At 41.0% G+C, this 23,738-nt stretch overlaps 2 protein-coding genes across 4 annotated transcripts in view; both read right to left on the reverse strand.

Moving 5' to 3' along the window:
- Positions 1-17: 17 nt before the first annotated feature.
- On the reverse strand, positions 18-15,653 carry pdcd4 (Programmed cell death protein 4). 2 transcript variants are annotated; one of them, XM_014180174.3, is made up of 12 exons: positions 15,550-15,653; positions 14,900-15,008; positions 14,241-14,552; positions 10,538-10,632; positions 10,252-10,365; positions 9,782-10,003; positions 3,019-3,116; positions 2,097-2,211; positions 1,591-1,698; positions 1,302-1,412; positions 931-1,070; positions 18-838 (listed from the first exon to the last, which is right to left on the reverse strand). In XM_014180174.3, exons 2-12 carry the CDS (start codon positions 14,940-14,942, stop codon positions 778-780), a joined length of 1,419 nt encoding a protein of 472 aa, XP_014035649.1. In that variant the 5' UTR covers positions 14,943-15,008; positions 15,550-15,653; the 3' UTR covers positions 18-777.
- Positions 15,654-20,765: 5,112 nt separating this feature from the next.
- rbm20 (RNA binding motif protein 20) overlaps positions 20,766-23,738 on the reverse strand; it is a 91,307-nt gene continuing 88,334 nt past the window's right edge. For both annotated transcript variants that reach the window (XM_045707939.2, XM_045707940.2), the window contains exon 14: positions 20,766-22,460. In XM_045707939.2, coding sequence (XP_045563895.2) covers positions 22,392-22,460 — 69 coding nt within the window. In that variant the 3' untranslated portion in view covers positions 20,766-22,391. The remainder of the gene's footprint in view (positions 22,461-23,738) is intronic.

The raw sequence follows: 23,738 nt of genomic DNA on the forward strand, positions 1-23,738 counted from the left end.
ATATATTGACAATAGCATACATTTTGTATAGCAATTTATTGAACTTTTGACAATCAGGGTGCAATTAAGACTTGGTACATTTTCACAACAGTGTTCGCCAAATATAAAAATAAACATTCTGGACACCATTTTGTTGTGAAATGATCGCAACCAGATCCAAATCTCTTAGCTTAACTTTATTTTTTATTAATTGCCTTGAGTAATGACATATTTAATTAAAAAATATATTTTTAATTTTTTTTTTTAAAGTGAAGAGAAAAAAAAGTCAAGCACAGCATAGAAATAGACTAGTCTGGTACCCAGATCTGTTTGTGCCATCTTGCCCAAATTCCTATGGTAGAAGTTGTGTAAAACAGCACAAACAGATCTTGAAACCAGGCTAGAAACAGACAGCAGCTGGTGAGGGAAGGTGTTGCTTTGAACCAACGATCTGCCCCCCTTTTCATTAAAAAGCTTTATACACAAACCAGTTTAATTCTTGTACAAACACTTTAATCTAGAACAAGAATGGAGTGGCAGTGAAATAAAGAGAAAATATAAAAACAACATGGAATGACTCGTTGAGGTGTGGCACTTTCTGGGTTTTAGCTTATACATGTATACTCAAACACCTTAAATGGGTGTATCGTCTAACTTTTCGTCAACTAAAGAACAAAGTACCATTTTACGCATTTTTTTATGTACATTCTTTCACTGTTAAGGAAAACAATAAGTGACATGGATCATAGTAAAAAGTAGCTTCAGTTTTGCAGAACATCTCTGGCACAAAATGGCTTCTTAGTAGCTTTCCAATTTGAAGCGACCGCCGTCCCCCTCGCTCACAAATCTCTTCCGGCCCCTGTGAAAATAGCCAAAATCAGTACATCTCCATCAATCATAAAACATGGATGTGTGTGAGAAACAAAAATAGTAAATTAAAAAGATACTTACCGACTAGGACAAAGATCCCTCAGCTTTTCACAGATGAAGCCAGCACTGAAACTCTTGTCGACAAACTGCTCCAAGATGAAGTACGCACGAGGGACGTCGATGTTGATTTCAGCTATGTCCATGTAAACTCTTTCGTATCCCTGCAAACAAGATAATTATCATGTAAACAGTGACTTTCAATGTAATTCCAATGAAAAAAATAAGTGTAACATTTTATAGATCAAATCAATGGTAAACAAGGAGATGCAGTTGATTTTTAGGTAAAAAGTATTATATATCACATTGGTCCTCGAACCACAAGTCTCAACACCAGGTGGCGCCACATGCACTGCAGTAGTATAATGTTACCACCAGGTGGCACCCAAGCTCACCCTTCTCATTTGGTCCACAGTGATGATGGAGGACACCCACAGAAACTTCAGCAGCTGCAGAACCATTTTGAACGTTTTCTCCCCTTTGGATTCCAGGACCATGACTATGGCCTATTGATAATAGGAAGAAAAGATGAATAACTTTTCTTACAATCAACTAAGGAAAATTCAGTATGTGAGTACATCAGTGAGTACTTTTCCAATGCACCTACAGGTAATACGTTCATATAAGATAAGTTAACATGAAAACTGGGGAAAGAAAAACTAGACAACGGATGCTGTGAGTTACCTCATAGACAAACTCATGGTGGAAGTGTGGTACCTCCAGTTCTCTCAGACACCTCTCTGCTTCCTTGTTGTCTCCAGACAGAAGATACTCCTTCAGCAACAGGGTCATCTGATACAAGTAGAGAAAAAAAGGGGACAGCCAAAGTCAATGTATGCCCATTGTACACCGGAGGTTCATCGATGACAACAAAAAGGCCTGCTCACAGATAGGGAATAGGAAGAACACATGAAACTAAGCCAGTTCAGCAACGGCTGAGGATGTTCACATGACGTGTACATCCGAGTAGCCGTAATGGACGTGTCGATATCATGTGATCACTGGAGACATCAGTAAAACTCTAAAGCAGGTCTTGATGACCTCACCCTTTCATAGTGAAAGCTCAATGAAATTACATTCCAATAACTTCATTTGGAGAACATAAACAAGATTTAAATAGCTGGCATACATAAAGAACACACACTTGACAAGCAGCTCATTCAGTCCTCTATAAGATGAGCAGGTCTCACCTCTCTGACGAGCTGGGTGACAGGTCTCTGACCCCCACCTGTTCCCCAGAGGTTGTCGATGCGCAGGCCGCCCATACCCATCTTCAACAGTACCGCCGCCCGGTCCAAGGCCGCTCTATATGGAAAACACACAGCGACAAGACAGTGTGGACACTCTCCTGTCAATCATCCATCTCTACCTCCCTCTGTCATGGAATTATCCTTCCCATAGTCATTCATTCCTCTGCCCCAGTTTATACCCTCTCATTCCAAACTCCCATAAACCATCCCTCGGGATGCATTAGATTTCCCTCATAAGTTCTCTCAATGCATTCATAGAATGAAGACATTTCATTACGTAAACTCTGCCTAGCAACAAGCCACCAACTATTCTGTAACCAATGTATGACACTTCCCCAAAAGCTTCACTCATTGGTCTCAGTGAATACACCCACCGAATTACAAGTTGAAACACTTAACATAACAACCCAGGGGTTCCCAAACCTTTTGGGGCTGGGGGACGCCTTTTATGACAGAAAATTCATCAGGGGCCCCCTCAATATCAGAACACAACTCCTACTTTAGAGTGTGATTAAAAAAATAAAAATAAAATGTTTTACTACGATTACTGCAGTGCATGCTAAGTCTCAAGACCTGGGAAAGAACATTTTAAATGCCCCCCCTCTGCATCGGAGAGAACATTTTGCCATTTTAAAGCTTTTCCTGAAACTCCACACATTTTCCCATGGAGCAGGCAATTTTGCAGTGAGGACGGTTGAGGAAAACTGAATCATTGATGGAGTATTGTAGATCTCTGTGAGCCTCCCGGGCCCTGTTGTGCCTATAAGGGTATACTGTAAACGCCCTCATCAACATCTCCATGATCATACCACATAGAAATGGGAGAAGGCGTTTCGTGTTTAATAATAACACCAACACATACCTTGCATGAACACAGTCGACTTTCCCCTTGTAGCCGTCTAAGTAGCTCTTGGAGAGGATCTTGTCTTTGACAGCCCGGGCAATGAATTGGCCGACGAGCTGAAAGAAAAAGCAAACACGGTTAACACACACACACACACACACACTCTGGCCTCGAACACTTATCTCTCTGGTCCACCCCAAAAACGACAGAACGGGAAGTTGGCAGAGCTAACGAAGAAATGAAAATAAATAGGGCAGACTGAACTGTTGCCAGATAGCATGCCCATGGGCCTGAAATATCTTGACTGCAGCATAATGTAATCCATTTGGAAATGAAGCGTCACGAACACATGTAAGCTTAACTGCATAGCCATAAACCATTATAGTACAATACACATATTTTATAACCTCATTTGATAATGAATTACTGCAGAGGCAAATAGACAGCAAATCACCTACATTTAGCATCAAAGTAGGCCAATGGAGAGACCAGAGGCTGGATGGATGCATAAACACTTGTGTTGTTTGGGATGAGGTGACAGTGGCACTGTTTGTTGACATGAGTCAGAGAGATGAGAGAGATGAGAGCGTGACGAAAAGAAGAAAAAAAAGCCAGAGAAAAATGCTGGCCTTGCTGTTCTGGACAGGACAAACTGGACAAAGCCTGTTGCTAACAAGCCATTGTGTCTGTGCAGACAAGAGAGCCCCAAACTCATCTGACCAGAACCAGTCTGGAAAGAGAGGAATGAGAGAGAAAGAGACTGCACAGTCAGGGGGAAGAACAGAGCGGGTGGCCTTGCAGGAAGTGAGAGAGAGAAAGTGTGAGAGGGAGAGATGATAAATAACCCTTTTATCAGCCTCCTACGCTGAGCTAGCATTTTGTGCCTGGCGCTGCCGAGACAATGAGGCGAGAGATCGCATGTCTGCTCTGTGTGGACGGGGAGAAGAGAAAGAAAAGAGCTGAAACTCACCATCGCTTTCTTTCACAGACAGTCTCATCTACCGTACCACAGTGTTATTCAGTGGTGTAAAGTACCTAAGTAAAAATACTTTAAAGCACTACTTTAGTTTTGTACTTTACGACTTTTACTCCACTACATTCCTAAAGAAAATAATGTACTTTACATTTTCCCCGACACCCAAAAGTACTCGTTACATTTTGAATGCTTAACCGGACAGGAAAATGGTCCAATTCACACACTTATCAAGAGAACACATGGTCATCCCTACTGCCTCTGATCTGGAGGACTCACTAAACAAATGCTTAATTTGTCAATTATGTCTGAGTGTGCCCCTGGCTATCAGTAAATATATACAGTACCAGTCAAAAGTTTGCATACATTTTGATTTGTTCACCACTTTAAGGGTTTTCTTTATTTTTACTATTTAGAATAGTGAAGACATCAAAACTATGAAATCATGTAGTAAAAAAAATTAAAAAAAATAAAAAGTGGTGAACAAATCAAAATATATTTTATATTTGAGATTCTGAAAAGTAGCCACCCTTTGCCTTAATGACAGCTTTGCACACTCTTGGCAGTCTCTCAACCAGCTTCATGAGGTTCTCACCTGAATGCATTTTAATTAACAGGTGTGCCTTGTTAAAAGTTCATTTGTGGAATTTCTTTCCTTCTTAATGTGTTTGAGTCAATCAGTTGTGTTGTGACAAGGTAGTGGTGGTATACAGAAGATATCCTATTTGGTAAAAGACCAAGTCCATATTATGGCAAGAACAGCTCAGATAAGCAAATAAAAAACAAGAGTTCATCATTACTTTAAGACATGAAGGTCAGCCAATACAGAAAAGTTCAAGAACTTTTAACATTTCTTCAAGTGCAGTCATTGTAAATAAGAATTTGTTCTTAACGGGGTTAAATAAAATAAATAACCAAGCCCTATGATGAAACTGGCTCTCATGAGGACCGCCACAGGAAAGGAAGACCCAGAGTTACCTATAATGCAGAGGGTAAGTTGATTAGAGTTACCAGCCTCAGAAATTTCAGCCCAAATACATTTTTATAACAGACACATCAACTGTTCAGAGGAGACTGCGTGAATTATACCTTCATGGTCAAATTGCTGAAAAGAAACCACTAAAAGGACACCAATAAGAAGAGACTTGCTTGAGCCAAGAAACACGAGTAATGGACATTAGACAGGTGGAAATCTGTCCTTGGGTCTGATGAGTCCAAATTTGAGATTTTTGGTTCCAACCGCCGTGTCTTTGTGAGATGCAGAGTAGGTGAACGGATGATCTCCGCATGTGTGGTTCCCACCGAGGAGGTGTGATGGTGTGGGGGTGCTTTGCTGGTGACGGTCTGATTTATTTAGAATTCAAGGCACACTTAACCAGCACGGCTACCACAGCATTCTGCAGCGATACACCATCCCATCTGGTTTGCGCTTAGTGGGACTATCATTTGTTTTTCAACAGGACAATGACCCAAAACACACCTCCAGGCTGTGTAAGGGGTATTTGACCAAGAAGGAGAGTGATGGAGCACTGCATCAGATGATCTGGCCACCACAATCACCAGACCTCAACCAAATTGAGATGGTTTGGGATGAGGTGGACTGCAGAGTGAATTAAAGCAGCAAAAAAAAGCGCTCAGCATGTGTGGGAACTCCTTCAAGATTGCTGGAAAAGCATTCCAGGTGAAGCTGGTTGAGACAATACTTCAACTGGGCTTGATTGAGCTTGCCTGGCGCAGTGGAACGGAACACACAAAGTGGAAACCTTGTCCACCTGGCACTCTAAAGCAAATGTATTTGAAAGTATTTCAAATACTGTTTGAACCCAGCTCTGTTATGCACACAGGGTACAGAACAACAACATACATCCCACACAGTAGTGACACCAACAACAAAAAAAAGCATTGTATCTGGGACAAATCATTCACCAACTCTTGTAATGAATAAACTGTCATGGTAAAAACATATTGATACAACAGTAGCTAAGATGGGGAGAAGTCTGTCCATAATAAAGCGCTGCTCTGCATTCTTAACACTATCAACAAGGCAGGTCCCACAGGCCCTAGTTTTGTCACACCTTGACTACTGTTCAGTCTTGTGGTCAGGTGCCACAAAGAGGGACTGGAAAATGAAAATTGGCTCAGAACAGGGAGCACGGCTGGCCCTTAAATGTACGCGGAGAGCTAACATTAATAATATGCATGTAAATCTCATGGCTCAAAGTGGAAGAGAGATTGACTTCATTACTACTTGTTTTTGTAAGAATTGTTGACAAGCTGAATGGACCAAGGTGTCTGTTTAAACTACTAGCACACAGCTCGGAAACCCATACATACTAGAGGTCGACCGATTAATCAGGGCCGATTTCAAGTGTTCATAACAATTGGTAATCGGCCTTTTTAGACACCGATTACATTGCAATCCACGAGGAAACTGCATGGAAGGCTGACCAGCTGTTACGTGAGTGCAGTGTCAAAAGGACCCAAGTTAAGTTGCTAGCTAGCATTAAACTTATCTTATAAAAAAACAATCACTAGTTAACTTAGTAATATCATCAACCATGAACCATGTGTAGTTAACTAGCTTGTCCTGTGTTGCATATAATCAATACGGTGCCTGTTAATTTATCATCGAATCACAGCCTACTTCAACTTCGCCAAACGGGTGATGATTTAACAAAAGTGCATTCGCGGAAAAAGCACAATTGTACCAACCATCAATGCCTTTCTTAAAATCAATACATATTAGTATATTTTTTTAAACCTGCCTATTTAGTTAAGAAATTCATGTTAGCAGGCAATATTAACTAGGGAAATTGTCTCACTTCTCTTGCGTTCAGTGCAAACAGAGTCCGGGTATATGCAACAGTTTTGGCCGCCTGGCTCGTTGCGAACTAATTTGCCAGAATTTTACATAATTATAACATTGAAGGTTGTGCAATTTAACAGCAATATTTAGACTTAGGGATGCCACCCGTTCGATAAAATACGGAACGGTTCCATATTTCACTGAAAGAATAAACGTTTCATTTTCAAAATGATCGTTTCTGGATTTAACCAGATTAATGACCAAAGGCTCGTATTTCTGTGTGTTTATTATAATTAAGTCTATGGTTTGATATTTGATAGAGCAGTCTGACTAAACAGTGGTAGGCAGCAGCAGGCTCGTAAGCATTCATTCAAACAGAACTTTACTGCATTTGCCAGCAGCTCTTAGCAATGCTTGATGCACGGCGCTGTTTGACTTCAAGCCTATCAACTCCCGAGATTAGGCTGGCAATACTATAGTGCCTATTAGAACATCCAATAGTCAAAGATATATGAAATACAAATGGTATTGAGGGAAATAGTGGACGCGTCATAATTCCTATAATAACTACAACCTAAAACTTCTTAACTGGGAATATTGAACCACCAGCTTTCATATGTTCTCATGTTCTGAGCAAGGAACTTAAACGTTTGCTTTTTACATGGCACATATTGCACTTTCTTCTCCAACACTTTTTGCATTATTTAAACCAAATTGAACATGTTTCATTATTTGAGACTAAATAGTTTGATTTATGTATTATATTAAGTTAAAATAAAAGGGTTCATTGTTCATTCAGTATTGTTGTAAATATTATTACAAATGAAAAAATAAAATAGTCGGCATCGGATTTTTTTGGTCCTCCAATCAGTCGAACTCTAATGCATACCCCACAAGACATTTTACACTGCTGCTACTCTGTTATCATCTATGCAGTCACTTTAATAACTCTAACTACATGTACATAATACCTCGACTAACCGGTGCCCCCGCACCTCCTGTATATAGCGTCAATATTGTTATTTTACTACTGTTCTTAAATGTTACTTTTATTGGTTACTCATATTTTTGTAAAAAAGAAAAGAAAAGTCAACTGCATTGATGGTTAAGGGCTTGTAAGTAAGCATTTCACTGAAAGGTCTACACCTGTTGTATTCGGCACATGTGACAAATAAGATTTGATGCCACCAGAGGTCTCTTCACAATCCCCAAGTCCAGAACAGACTATGGGAGGCGCACAGTACTACATAGAGCCATGACTATGTGGAACATTATTCCAAAAACAGGTAACTGATGCAAGCAGTAAAATAAGATTTAAAAAATAAATAAATATAAAAAAAACGGGTAAAAATACACCTTTTGGAACATCGGGGACTGTGAAGAGAAAGGTACAGACAAACGCATATTGTTGTATGGTGGTATTATACATTGTGTATTGTACATGTGTAATATTGTCGTATTATACATTGTGTATTGTAGATGTGTAATATTGTCGTATTATACATTGTGTATTGTAGATGTGTAATATTGTCGTATTATACATTGTGTATTATAGGTATGTAGTGGTGTAATATTGTTATATGGTGGTATTATACATCGTGTATTGTAGATATGTATTGGTGTAATATTGTGGTATTATACATTGTGTATTGTAGATATGTAGTGGTGTAATATTGTTGTATGATGGTATTATACATTGTGTATTGTAGATGTGTAGTGGTGTAATATTGTTGTATTATACATTGTGTATTGTAGATGTGTAGTGGTGTAATATTGTTGTATTATACATTGTGTATTGTAGATATGTAGTATGGTGGTATTATACATTTTGTATTGTAGATGTGTAGTGGTGTAATATTGTTATATGGTGGTATTATACATTTTGTATTGTAGATGTGTAGTGGTGTAATATTGTGGTATTATACATTGTGTATTGTAGATATGTAGTATGGTGGTATTATACATTGTGTATTGTAGATGTGTAGTGGTGTAATATTGTTATATGGTGGTATTATACATTTTGTATTGTAGATGTGTAGTGGTGTAATATTGTGGTATTATACATTGTGTATTGTAGATATGTAGTATGGTGGTATTATACATTTTGTATTGTAGATGTGTAGTGGTGTAATATTGTTATATGGTGGTATTATACATTTTGTATTGTAGATGTGTAGTGGTGTAATATTGTGGTATTATACATTGTGTATTGTAGATATGTAGTATGGTGGTATTATACATTGTGTATTGTAGATATGTAGTGGTGTAATATTGTTATATGGTGGTATTATACAATTTGTATTGTAGATGTGTAGTGGTGTAATATTGTGGTATTGTAGATATGTAGTATGGTGGTATTATACATTTTGTATTGTAGATGTGTAGTGGTGTAATATTGTTATATGGTGGTATTATACATTGTGTATTGTAGATATGTAGTATGGTGGTATTATACATTTTGTATTGTAGATGTGTAGTGGTGTAATATTGTGGTATTATACATTGTGTATTGTAGATATGTAGTATTATACATTTTGTATTGTAGATGTGTAGTGGTGTAATATTGTTATATGATGTATTGTTTTATATGTAATGTAAGTTCCTTAATGTGTTTGGACCCCAGGAAGAGTAGCTGCTGCCTTGGCAACAGCTAATGGGGATCCCTAATAAATACCATGCTTGAACAGTGCGTCTGTTGACTTTACAGTCGCGATAGGAACGGTCAGATGGCTATAGTAACTGTAAAGCTCTTATTTTATGACCTGCATATAGAATTTCCAAACAGAACATATGCATTCTGTTCTGAGATACACTGCTCCGGTTTGCATGCAGAACAGAACACAGAAACACAGCACAAGCATAAAAGACAACACATATACACACACTGCAGTGCGCCTGCTAAGTCACTCAAACATTCACAAGGGCACGCGGTCAATTAGACATTTTCACAGATACTCCCAAACACTTCTATTCTTAGACGGCGCGATATCAAAACACACTACCTGAGCGGCTCCAGGTGTGTCCAACACCAGGTCAGGCAGCTCCCTTAGTAACTTGTCAAATGAGCTCTCCACGTCTCTACGGCTCAGCACGCGGCCACACAGGTCCGCCAACAGCCTGGACGTCAGCTCTCTGTGGCTGGCCTTGGCCTCCAGGGCCAGGCTCACAGCCAGCATGGGCACACCGCTAGACATGGAGCCCAGGTTGAGTTCACCCAGGAGCTCCTACGGAGGGGAGAGAGGGGGATGGGTTTGGGTCAGATGGAATAAAGAGTCGGTCATGGGGAGAGAGAGAGGGTATTGGCCAAGAAGAGGGAGTGGGCTCATAGGGTCAAATCAGAGAAGAACATAGCTACATCCTTCAGAATTAACTTGGTCTACAGTTAGATAAATGGCAGAAGCAGGTCCAGTGTTTAGGACATTAAAAGCACTAGTTAGCACTACAGAAAACTCAACCTTTGAAATTAACCTACCGCTACTTCATTGGTGTCGCCATGTTCAAAGTACTCCTGCACGATGGGAGTGAGCGTCTTCTCAAAGTCCCCTTCCTCCAGCGGAGGAACCACCGTCTCATACACACAGTTCTCCTGTAGAGGACACCAGAAAGCAGAGGAATGAAGCCGATCAAGACTGGATACCAAAAAACTTGTATAGTACACTTAAGGCTCTGAGTTCTCATGAGCAGGTAAAACTCAGGGTCCTAACCATACTGTACCTAACTCAGACGGTCATAGGTCCAAAATAAAAATGGTCCAATACCTGAGCTTCGTCATAGTTGGGGTCTTTGACATCGACCTCCTCCAGGTCGTACACTTCTCCAGGTGGGCCCCACACCCCTTTGCCTCCCGCTCCACCTGACAAAGAACAAGGACAATGCCTCTGATGTTTTCAAAACAGAAACAGTTTCATGGTGCAAAATAGTTTAAATCTGTAGCAAAACGTAAAAATCATTAGAATCCGGCAGTGTGATTTAAAGACACAATATGCAGAAATCGCGACGCCATTTCCTGGTTGCTAAAATAGTTTGATAAAACAAGCAAGTACAGTGTAGAGAATCATTGTACCATCCGAACCACTGTGAAGTGTCTTTTCCATAGCTAAAAATGTTGTATTTTCAACTGCAAAAACAAAATTTAACAGGAAGCATAGAAATAGCCACATATACTGAACAAAAATATAAAATGCAACATGTAAAGTGTTGGTCCCATGTTTTCCATACGCACAAAAAGCTTAGTTCTCTCAAATTTTGGGCACAAATTTGCTTACATCCCTCCTTTGCCAAGATAATCCATCCACCTGACAGGTGTGGCATATCAAGAAGCTGATTAAGTAGTATGCCCATTACACAGGTGCACCTTCTACTGGGGACAATAAAAGGCCACTAAAATGTGCAGTTGTGTCACACAACACAATGCCAGACATCTCAAGTTGAGGGAGCATGCAATTGGGAAGCAGACTGCAAAAATGTCCACCAGAGCTCTTGCCAGAGAATTGAATGTTAATTTCTCTACCATAAACCACCACCAACGTCATTTTAGAGAGAATTTGGAAGTACCTCCACCAGGCCTCACAACCGCTGACCACGTGTAACCACGCCAGCCCAGGACCTCCACATCCGGCTTCTTCACCTAAAGGATCATCTGAGACCAGCCACCCGGACAGCTGATGAAACTGAGGAGTATTTATGTCTGTAATAAAATATTTTTGTGGGGAAAACTCATTCTGATTGACTGGGCCTGGCTTCCCAGTGGGTGGGCCGATGCCCTCCAAGGCCCATGGCTGCACCCCTGCCCAGTCATGTCAAATCCATAGATTAGGGCCTAATTATTTATTTCAATTGACCGATATGAACTGAAACTCCGTAAAATCGTTGTTTATATTTTTGTTCAGTATAAAAATAGCCACATACAACACTCCTTTCTTCAGCAATGTGCGTTATAAAAAGGCCACTATTGATGCATTGCTCAGATTAGGGTGAAGTCATCCCTAGACATTGGTCTTGGGGTCAGTTTTGCATTTCCCCCACTTAGGGTTAAGGTTAGGATTTAGGGAAGGCAAGCTGATCCTAGATCTGCGTCACCCCAGAGCTTTCAAAAACATACTACCAACCAGTAGCCGATATGTGGTCACCTGCAGCGGGTTGACATTACAATGCAGCCTACATCTGAACACAAACACTGTGCTGACAAAGGAAAGGTCAACAGTACCCCATGTACAATATACAGCATGTCACACACACAGCAGCGTTCTGTGCTTGAGACAGGATGCCTCCAATACAACTGAAGTGAAACACTGAAAACCACCTTCAGTTCAAAAGGCTTTTCTCCAGAAAGACAGAGAGCATATGACGTCATAGTGTCAAAATACCACAGGCAGACAGATACTACTGATTGCGGAAACCAGTATGAAACATTACTACAAACAGGAACTGGCCTAACTATACAGGGGTACAGATAAATAAAATCATATTTCCTATAGACCTTTTATTTATCCATACCACTATGGTGGGCCTATAACTAGACAGGAACAAGTGGTGAGCACAAAAATACCCCCTTACTTCCTCTATATGACACTTCCTATATAGTGTGTGTTGTTCAGACAGTATAGCACTTTAAAGGCTCAACTGGTGACATAAACCACATATTTAAAAAGGGGTCATTCCTCATTAGTAAGTAAGTGTTACACAAAGCCACATCTGTTGGTGGCTCTGTAGAAACAAATTGCCAGTCTATTTAAGAAGAGACCCATTTCCAAAGCAGCTCATCTTGTCTAGGCCTACATGTTTTAACCCCCCCACCCTCCTATAAGTCCCACCCAGTGTGTGTGTGTATATGTTACATTCCTCCTGTATATAGCTCTGCCCATTTAGAAAGTTGTCTGTGCCATGGCTGATTCCGGAACATGATGTACCTATTACCCTCGTTGCCCTGAGAGATTCCACCCATAGAATAGTTTCTGTTACACTTCCAAAACCTTACACCACTTTAATTTTTACAGGAGCCCCTAAACCACAGCGGGTCCTAGATTGTGTTCCAAATGGCACCCTATTCCCTTTACTATAGTGAATAGGTTGCCATTTGGGACAGAAGCCCAGGCATTTACATTGACATCATGGTTCTTTGGTTACATAACAACTCAAACACATCTGTGCCAAGATGGTTCCTTTCTATCAGAAAACAACTAACTGTACTGTGCTGCAGCAAGATGTTATTTTGGCAATGGGGACTGACATTAAAGGCCAAGAAAAATACGTCAGTTTCATTTTATCAGATAAGAACCGAACTAACCAGTTCGAAAGGTCTCTCAGAGCAGGAGTACTGATCTAGGATCAGATTCCCACCTTTCCACATAATCCTATTCATTAAGATCTAAAAAGGCTAAACTGATCCTTTATCAGCACTCTTACTCTGAAAGTCACTGTCAATATGAAACCAGAGGTAAAACAGCTGGGGGTATGGCAAGCTGCTCTGACTACATCCCAAATGACACCCTATTCCCAATGTAGTGCACTACTTTTGACCGGGGCCCATAGGGATCTGGCTAAAAGTAGTGCACTATATATAGAATAGGGTACCATTTGGAACACGTACTTTGACTCTGCTGAGAAGCAGCTTCCTCTCCAGTTATACATAACCGCTGAAGCGTCATGCATGTACAAGGTGATTACAAAGTAGTAAATAGCTTATCACCTTGAATATTAATATGCAGGCAACTATAAGATTTAAAAGGAGTCACTCATGTAATTGGTAAACAAGCCAGGCTAGTTGGAGATGTCAGCCACCATGGGAAGGTGAGGTGATGTTATCTACAACAAACCACCATGCTCTTGCCATCTAGGTTACTTTATTGCCTAGTTTGCATGTCTTTGGACAAATGCTCAATCTTGTTTCAGTTATCCAAATCGCTTAGACGAGATATTATAATGTGCTGAATTATGGAGCCTCTATAAGCAATAAGATTTCAATCTTATTTTTCTTTCTTTTTGACTCCAGGAAGGATCATACATCACCCACAAATCTACAAAGTCAGTCACCTTAAAGGTCATAGGCCTAGTGGAAACTTCTAGGGGGGGAAAAGCCTTCAGCGGATGGATGCCAAAAGGAGATAAGAGTTGTGTTAATATAAGTGAGTGTTAATATAAGTGAGTGTGATCGGATCAGCCTCACCTTGACATTTTTTAACATGCTAATTGGTTTACTACTGGGCTGGCAGTTGGAGGGACAGATACACCTGTTAGGTATTACAATCTTCTAGAAATGTTAACGCCCCATTACTGGTCTTCGGTAGGCTTCAATGGCCTTACCTTCCCTAGCCGTGACTTCACGTGATCACAAGTAGGCCTATGTTAACAACACTTTATTACATAACCACATAAATAGTCACTCCCCATTCCTTTCTCTGATAGTCCTCTTCCCTTCCATTTAACATTATATGTTTTTAACATCTACATAACTCCCCATACCTTTCTTTGGAAGTCCTCTTCCCTTCCCTGCCCGAGACTTCCTGTCCAGCAGTTTGCTCTTGGGGCTGGTGGGGGGTACGGTGCCGTTAGTGCCCCGGGAGGGGTCCCCGTTATCACTAAACGAGTCCCCTCTCCCAGAGTCTCTAGAAGAAGTCTTCCTCAGCCTCCTCTTCGCTTTGGCTTTGAGACGGGCCTCGTGGATACTGTTAGGTGCCGAAATCCAGTTGCCATTTATTTCGTTCTTGACGTTTTTGGTGATAATGCCATTCTCCTCTTCGCCCGATAGGAAAGAGTCACTCAGGTCGTCTGCGTCTGTTGGCGGGGGGTGAAAGAGGTGGTGAAAGACAAGGTAAGAAGGCAGTTTGACTGATTGACCAGAAAACACTTTTTGCAGATGTTATATTTCATGAGCGAGGTTATGGGTCATTTGATGTTCACAATGCACTAATTGTCTTATAAACATAGTGTGTATATAATATAATGCATTATCACTTTAAAAAAAACGTATTGACTATATAAAATGTAAGACCAGCAGAATACAAATCATGATCAGTGGTTACAGAAAACGCTGCAGTCACTGAAAGTTAGAATCGCCAGTAATCACTGAGTTACTTCCGCATAAAAAGTCCAGACAGAATAGACTGGTAAAGATAACTTACCAAGGGGGTTAGCGTTCAGCCATGCCTCGCAGTCATTTGCCATTGTTTTAAAATGGGGATTTGGAGCAGCGGAAATGCGTGCGAATAAAAAAAAAAATTATGCAGACACCTAAAATGATAAAATAACGTTTCAATTCATTTTGATGTGCATTCATTTCATTGGCACGTCAACATGTCCAGACAAGCCCCCCCACCTGACCTAATTCATGCATTGATAATCTCCACACAAAAAAACATTTTGTTGACAGATTTGTATTTAGACAGCAGCACAGCAAATCACTTTTGTCAGTCAATCGCAAGCCCCTGCTGCGACGACGCACCACTACGCAGGCAAAACAATGACCGCATCGTTGTGCAGAAATCAATGACGAGATATTACACGGTAAAAATGGTAAGCAATGAAACAACAATAGTTAAATACAGCTTAAAGTTGATGCACTCTATATACAATTCATATTTCAGGGATAATTTGTATATTGTCATTAGCTTTGCAGTTATCACAAAGTTAAAGGCTGCCTCGGTTGTTGTCACTTGGCAGCCCAAGTCCCAAGCGACGGCACAACAACAAAGCCAGCTATATTACAGTAGGTAAAATAATTTTTCGTCAACTTAGAAGCGCTGCTCCATAATGTCAAACATTAGCTGTCTACCTCTTGCGTGTCCAAAGGAAAATCACTGACCGTTGATGTGGTTTTAAATTCTGTTGTTTTTATGTTGTGCACCCAGCAACACTTGGCATATAATTGTGTTTGAGATATCCGATTGGCTGACCTTGCAAACGTGTTGTAAAGAGGGCACCAATCAAAATCCCGGATGAGACCTGGCTTCTCGTATTTTCTGTAGGGTCGACTTCCTAATGATATAGTGCTGCCCCCTATCGTTGGGGTTGCAGAGTAGCAACAATACGTGTTTGAAAAACTTTCAACACTATTGCTATAACGCTATTGCTATAATAACGACTTATAATAAGCATGTTTGTGTTGGAGAAAAGGTCAAATAACTTTCATTGTATTTGAAACCCAACAAAATAAGCCTAAGTCCTAAATTGTGCAATGTTAGACCCTAAAATACCTAGAACATTTTGTCCACTACAGTGTAGGCCAAGGGTTCTGAAACTTTTTGGGGCCATAGACCCCTTTTGTGATAGAAAATTCCTCATGGACCCCCTCATAATCAGAACACAACTTGAGTGAGATAAAAAAAAAATAGCATACAAGGAGTACTATGACTGGCAGTGCATGGCTGGATGAATCAAATCTCGACTCTTTGGAAGGAACATTAAAGGCCCATACCTTGTCATCAGAAAGTACATTTAGCAGTTTTCAAGCAAATTTCCTGCAATTCTGCACATTCTGTTATGGGGCAGAGAGATGTTTTTGTTGTTGCAGCTTTAAAGCTAATATCAATCAAATGTATTTATAAAGCCCTTTTTACATCAGCCGATGTCACAAGTGCTATACAGAAACCCAGCCTAAAACTCCAAACAGCAAGCAATGCAGATGTAGAAGCACGGTGGCTAGGAAAAACTCCCTACAAAGGCAGGAACCCAGGAAGAAACCTAGAGAGGAACCAGGTTCTGAGGGGTGGCCAGTCCTCTTCTGGCTGTGCCGGGTGGAGATTATAACAGTACATGGCCAAGATGTTAAAACAATCATAGATGACCAGCAGGGTCAAATAATAATAATCACAGTGGTTATAGAGGGTGCAACAGGTCAGCACCTCAGGAGTAAATGTCAGTTGGCTTTTCATATGGGGTCATTCAGAGTTAAAGACAGCAGGTGCGGTAGAAAGAGAGAGTCGAAATCAGCAGGTCCGGGACAAGGTAGCACGTCCGGTGAACAGGTCAGGGTTCCATAGCAGGCAGAACAGTTGAAACTGGAGCAGTAGCACGACCAGGTGGACTGAGAGAGAGAGAGAGAGAGAGAGAGAGAGAGAGAATTAGAGGGCGCATACTTAAATTCACACAGGATAAGACAGGAGAAATACTCCAGATATAACAGACTGACCCTAGCCCCTCGTCACATAAACTATTGCAGCATAATTACTGGAGGCTGATACAGGAGGGGTCGGGAGACACTGTGGCCCCGTCCGACTATACCCCCGGACAGGGCCAACCAGGCAGGATATAACCCAACCCACTTTGCCAAAGCACAGCCCCCACACCACTAAAGGGATATCTAAAACCACCAACTTACTACCCTGAGACAAGGCTGAGTATAGCCCACGAAGATCTCCCCCACAGCACGAACCCGAGGGTGGCGCCAACCCGGACAGGAAGATCACGTCAGTGACTCAACCCACTCAAGTGACGCACCCCTCCTAGGGACGGCATGGAAGAGCACCAGTAAGCCAGTGACTCAGCCCCTGTAATAGGGTTAGAGGCAGAGAATCCCAGTGGAGAGAGTAGAACCGGCCAGGCAGAGACAGCAAGGGCAGTTCGTCACTCCAGTGCCTTTCCGTTCACCTTCACACCCCTGGGCCAGACTACACTCAATCATAGGACCTACTGAAGAGATGAGTCTTCAATAAAGACTTAAAGGTCGAGACCGAGCCTGCGTCTCTCACATGGATAGGTAAACCATTCCATAAAAATGGAGCTCCATAGCAGAAAGCCCTGCCTCCAGCTGTTTGTTTAGAAATTCTAGGGACAGTAAGGAGGCCTGCGTCTTGTGACCATAGCGTACATGTAGGTATGTACGGGAGGACCAAATCGGAAAGATGGGTAGGAGCAAGCCCATGTAATGCTTTGTAGGTTAGCAGTAAAACCTTGAAATCAGCCCTAGCCTTAACAGGTAGCCAGTGTAGAGAGGCTAGCACTGGAGTAATATGATAACATTGTTGGGTTCTAGTCAAGATTCTAGCAGCCGTGTTTAGCACTACTGAAGTGTCCTGCAATTCTACACATTTACAAGAAGTAAATACAACAAGTATTGAGTTGAAATATAATTGGTGAAGTAGGTACTGTGTGTGGATACCAATATCCGTGTGAGCTTCCCAGGCCCATGTTGCCCAGGGGTAAGAACAGACAGTACCAGTCAAAAGTTTGGACACACCTACTCATTCCAGAGCTTTATTTGATCTTTCCTATTTTCTATTTTGTAGAATAATAGAAGACATCAAAACTATGAAATAACACATATGGAATCATGTAGTAACCAAAAAAGTTTTAAACGAATCAAAAAATATTTTTGTTTCTTCAAAGTAGCCACCCTCTGCCTTTATGACAGCTTTGCACACTCTTGGCATTCTCTCAACCAGCTTCACCTGGAATGCTTTTCCTACAGCCTTGAAGGAGTTCCTACATATGCTGAGCACTTGTTGGCAGCTTGTCCTTCACTCTGCGGTCCAACTCATCCCAAACCATCTCAATTGGTTTGAGGTGGGGTGATTGTGGAGGCCAGGTCATCTAATGCAGCACTCCATCACTCTCCTTCTTGCTCAAATAGCCCTTACACAGCCTGGAGGTGTGTTGGATCATTCTCCTGTTGAAAAGCAAATTATAGTCCCACTAAGCGCAAACCAGATGGGATGTTGTATTGTTGCAGAATGCTGTGGTAGCTATGCTGGTTAAGTGTGCAGTGAATTCTAAATAAATCACTGATGGTGTCACCAGCAAAGCACCCCCACACAATCACACCTCCTCCCCCATGCTTCACGGTGGGAACCACACATGCAGAAATCATCATTCTTTTTTATTTAACCTTTACTTAAGTAGACAAGTGTTTAACTAGGTAAGTATTTAACCAAAGGTTGGAAACAAAAATATCAAATTTGGACTCAAATTTGCTTGTGTTTCTTGTTCCAAGCAAGTCTCGTCTTATTATTGGTGTCCTTTAGTAGTGGTTTATTTGCAGCAATTCGACCATGAAGGCCTGATTCACGCTGTCTCCTCTGAGCAGACGACACCATTCTGTATACTTCTGGCCCTTCTTTGGACACTGTGTTAACATCCCTCCAGACGAGCTTCAATGCCATACAACTCTCCTTCCGTCCGTAGCCTCCAACTGCTCTTAAATGCAAGTAAAACTAAATGCATGCTCTTCAACCGATCGATGCCTGCACCTGCCCGCCCGTCCAGCATCACTACTCTGGACGGTTCTGACTTAGAATATGTGCACAACTACAAATACATACAGTAGGTGTCTGGTTAGACTGTAAACTCTCCTTCCAGACTCACATCAAACATCTCCAATCCAAAGTTAAATCTAGAATTAGCTTCCTATTTCGCAACAAAGCATCTTTCACTCATGCTGCCAAACATACCCTCGTAATACTGACCATCCTACCGATCCTCGACTTCGGCGATGTCATTTACAAAATAGCTTCCAATACCCTACTCAATAAATTGGATGCAGTCTATCACAGTGCCATCCGTTTTGTCACCAAAGCCCCATATACTACCCACCACTGCGACCTGTACGCTCTCGTTGGCTGGCCCTCGCTTCATACTCGTCGCCAAACCCACTGGCTCCAGGTCATCTACAAGACCCTGCTAGGTAAAGTTCCCCCTTATCTCAGCTCGCTGGTCACCATAGCAGCACCCACCTGTAGCACGCGCTCCAGCAGGTATATCTCTCTGGTCACCCCCAAAGCCAATTCCTCCTTCGGCCGCCTCTCCTTCCAGTTCTCTGCTGCCAATGACTGGAACGAACTACAAAAATCTCTAAAACTGGAAACACTTATCTCCCTCACTAGCTTTAAGCACCAGCTGTCAGAGCAGCTCACAGATTACTGCACCTGTACATAGCCCATCTATAATTTAGCCCATCCAACTACCTCTTCCCCTACTGTATTTTTTTATTTATTTATTTATTTGCTCCTTTGCACCCCATTATTTCTATTTCTACTTTGCACTTTCTTCCACTGCAAATCTACCATTCCAGTGTTTTACTTGCTATATTGTATTTACTTTGCCACCATGGCCTTTTTTGCCTTTACCTCCTTTATCTCACCTCATTTGCTCACATTGTATATAGACTTATTTTTCTACTATATTATGGACTGTAGGTTTGTTTTATTCCGTGTGTAACTCTGTATTGTTGTATGTGTCAAACTGCTTTGCTTTATCTTGGCCAGGTCGCAATTGTAAATGAGAACTTGTTCTCAACTTGCCTACCTGGTTAAATAAAGGTGAAATAAATAAATAAATAAAAAACAGTTGATGTTGATATGTGTCTGTTACTTGAACTCTGTGAAGCATTTATTTGGGCTGCAATTTCTGAGGCTGGTAACTCTAATGAATTTATCCTCTGCAGCAGAGGTAACTCGTATACATAACAAGTTGTTACTGGGAAACTGTCCAAAGATAGATAGTTTATTGTAAAAAAAAATCCTATTTGACTGTAATGTGTAATGTCAATGATCAAGTCCAAGGGTGCAGTTGACTTGACAAAGTCTGTGCTATCAAAAGGAATAATCATTATACAATTCGTTTTGTCTGACAAGTGTAATATCCTACCTTAACATCTGGGGGCGCTCCCCTCAAACAGTAGAACGTCACAATGCCCCATGCACATGGAAGTACCAGTTTTTCTCATTCTCAAGGATTTTATTTATGCACGTAGTCTTTTACTGTGTTTTGCTTTCCAAATTGTCTAATAAACTAAACTCATTATTTTGCATCCCGTTATTCAATGTGAGAAAATAGAGAAAATAGCTAAATTGGTAACACACACACCACAGGAGGTTGGTGGCACCTTAATTAAGGAGGCAGGCTCGTGGTAATGGATGGAGTGGAATAGGTGGAATGGCATGAAATACATCAAACGCATGTTTTCCATGTGTTTGATGTCATTCCATTTGTGCCGTTCCAGCCATTATTATGAGCCGTCCTCCCCTCAGCCTCCGCCACTGATACACAAACAGCTTTCTCTCGTAACATTTTTATTCAAATGATTGCATCAGAAAATAACCATAAGAAAAGTTCAACAAAATCTTAAACCCAATCTTAAAACTTGGAGCAACATTCACAGTGTAGAAAACAGAGAGAGAGAGCAAGTTTCAAACCCTGCCTCGACAAGATATTATACTGACTTAAAATCACACTTAATTTAACTCTTAAATAACACACATGGTCCAGTTCAAGTTTCTCTACAGTTTAAAGGCACTGTATAAATTATTTAGACATTTGCAAAATATTGAACCTGATTGAAACAAACTTTACAATTCACAAAGTTGTCAAAGTATTTTTAAATTAAATCAAATACAGGACAAAACACAATAGAAGAAAACCTGAAGAAAACGTATGGCGATACTTTGGCAAAACTGTATCTCAATTTAAAGGAAAATTCCACACAAAAAAAATATATTTAGGTATTTGTTTCATTAGTCGATTGATGACATAGTCCCAAAATGTTCTGCTTGTCAGAATTTTGGGACTAAAGCATTTACAGCACTTAAGTTTTCAAGATATGTAACTTTCAAAATTGATGCAAAATGCATCATACAGGGATGATTTCTGTATTTTGAAAGTTACATATCTTTCAGACTGATATGTCTTTGTCCATGTCTGTCGGGAACCGTATTCCATTTTGTCTCAATGAACAGACACAGTAGGTATAACAAGTGTAGGCCTTCATATCCTTCAGTTATACACAAAAACACTGTGTAATGAAATATACATTCAAAATTCAACATCTGAATGAAACCAACCTGAGGATTACTTCTACACTACCAATGGCAGATATGTTCTAAGGCACTTTGCATCTAAAAACACATTATGTAATATCCCTAACACTTTACAGACTAAAATTAAAAGTTAAATCAAATGATTATAGTACTATTTGGAGTACAGCTACATAGAACAACATGTAACCAGAACCAGGACAAATACTAATATGGATGAGTTTCAGTTCACTATATCACAGAATCTGACTTCCACAATAATTACTAGGAAGAAGGCTGTGTTTATTCCTGTGATGAAAAACAAACACATTTATTCTCTACTGCAAATAAATCAAAGGCTGAGAGATAGATAAATATCTTTTAACACAAATCTTTGGTGACCGGTTTTCATTTTCACAAATGTAGTACATTAACACTGGAACCTTTTTAAACTACAGTATTTTTATACTATGTACAAAATCAAACATATTGCTATATTGTATAGCCTCGTTATTGTTATTTTGTTGTGTTACTATATTCTTTAGCAAATATTTTTCTTTCTTTTTAACTCTGCATGGTTGGGAATGGGCTCGTAAGTAAGCATTTCACGGTAAAGTCTACACCTGTTGTATATGGCGCATGTGACCAATAACATTTGGTTTGATTTGATTTTTAGCAATGAGTTTTAGTCCAAGCAATTCTCATAGAATCGCTCTTCTCTCCGGGTCCAGTGCATTTTACCGTGTGACTTCCATCCGATATGTCATTTATTCATGTCTCTTTCGTTGAGTGGTCCTTGGCAAGCTCAGATCACTCAGTCTGTAGCACACACGCAACGCTGTCCACCATATCCACTTGATAGTACCGAATGATGAGTATAGGTCAGAGGTCACTCTGTAGCTGAGGTGTCAGTTAGTGCACCAAGTAGACTCTCCTCTGCCAGCTGAGACAGGTACTTCTGTGAAGAGCACAAATATAAAAGTTAGCTTTGTGTACGTAGTTGTAGAGTTCCCCTTTAAGTGGGATATTCAACTGCCTTCAAATACTTAGCCTATAACACAGCTATCCACGTTCCACCTTTATTTCGCTTTCCACTATGATACACTACAACTCCATCCGACTTCCTGTGAATTTTAAAATAAGGAGACCTGATTCATCTGTACTGAGTTTCTTATGCATATTCCGCCATAGAAACTCCTCAGCCAGAGCTACTGCTGTTTGACACAATAGTGAAGGAGGGAGACCTCAGAGAGTGGAATGTTCTGAGAGAGAGGCAGGTGCTTCCTGAACAGACATTAACCTGTCTAGTTTCTACATTCACTGTATTTCCCCAGTCCTGTTAAAGGCCAAAACCATCATCACCAGCCTGCTCTCGGCTAAGCGGGTAGCAGCAGGGAGCCCCGACACACACAATCATACACACAAAACCCCTCAGCTTTTGACGGACAGCGCAACTGTTCTTGAGGTTTTTTACCCTCGCAATGTAATCCATCAAATGTGAAGGAATCTTTTCCCCTTCTGGCTGCTTTCAGCTGTGCAGCTTTGCATGTGTGGGGGGTGTTTGCGTGTGTGGGGGGTGTTTGCGTGCGAGTGTGTGTGGATGTGCCTGGATGGGCATTGGGCACTAATAGGTAACCTAATACAACTCCCAGTACTCAACACTGTGAGGGGGCCTTCCTGTAGTCAATGGGCTGCCCCTTCCACTGCCTGTTCACAGCCGCACAGAAATACCCTGGCCTGCTGAACCAAGAGCCTATTGGGAATGAACCTTCAGAATGTTTTTACTTTACTTGAAGAGCACAATGGGTCTAACAAATGTAGGACTTTCTATCCGCCACTTAGTCTACATGTTGCCTGTATACAAAGTAGGTCCCCAGGAAGGACTAGAGCAGCTGGGAGCCTTTAGGAAGTAAAGTAATGGATAGACTCCCATGGGCACCACACTAACACCCTCTACTCTACTCACTCATCGAAAGTCTCCTTTTCTGACACCCCACTGTAGGACCCCCCCCCCCCACCACCACACCCACGGTGGAGAGGGAAAAAAAGCTTTGGATTTTGACGTATGTGTGTGTGTGTGTGCGTGCGTGTGTGTGTGTAATAGAGATAGTGAGTGACTGATCTCTGTATCTTGTGCTCTGTCCCATGGTTGGGTAACATGTGCCACACTGTAACTCAACTCTAAAGACATTTTTCTGAACTTTGGTCTCACAATGATGTCACTGAGTGATAAGCT

Source organism: Salmo salar, chromosome 02, assembly GCF_965601325.2.
Source record: "Salmo salar chromosome 02, fSalSal1, whole genome shotgun sequence".
Lineage (NCBI taxonomy): Eukaryota > Metazoa > Chordata > Actinopteri > Salmoniformes > Salmonidae > Salmo > Salmo salar.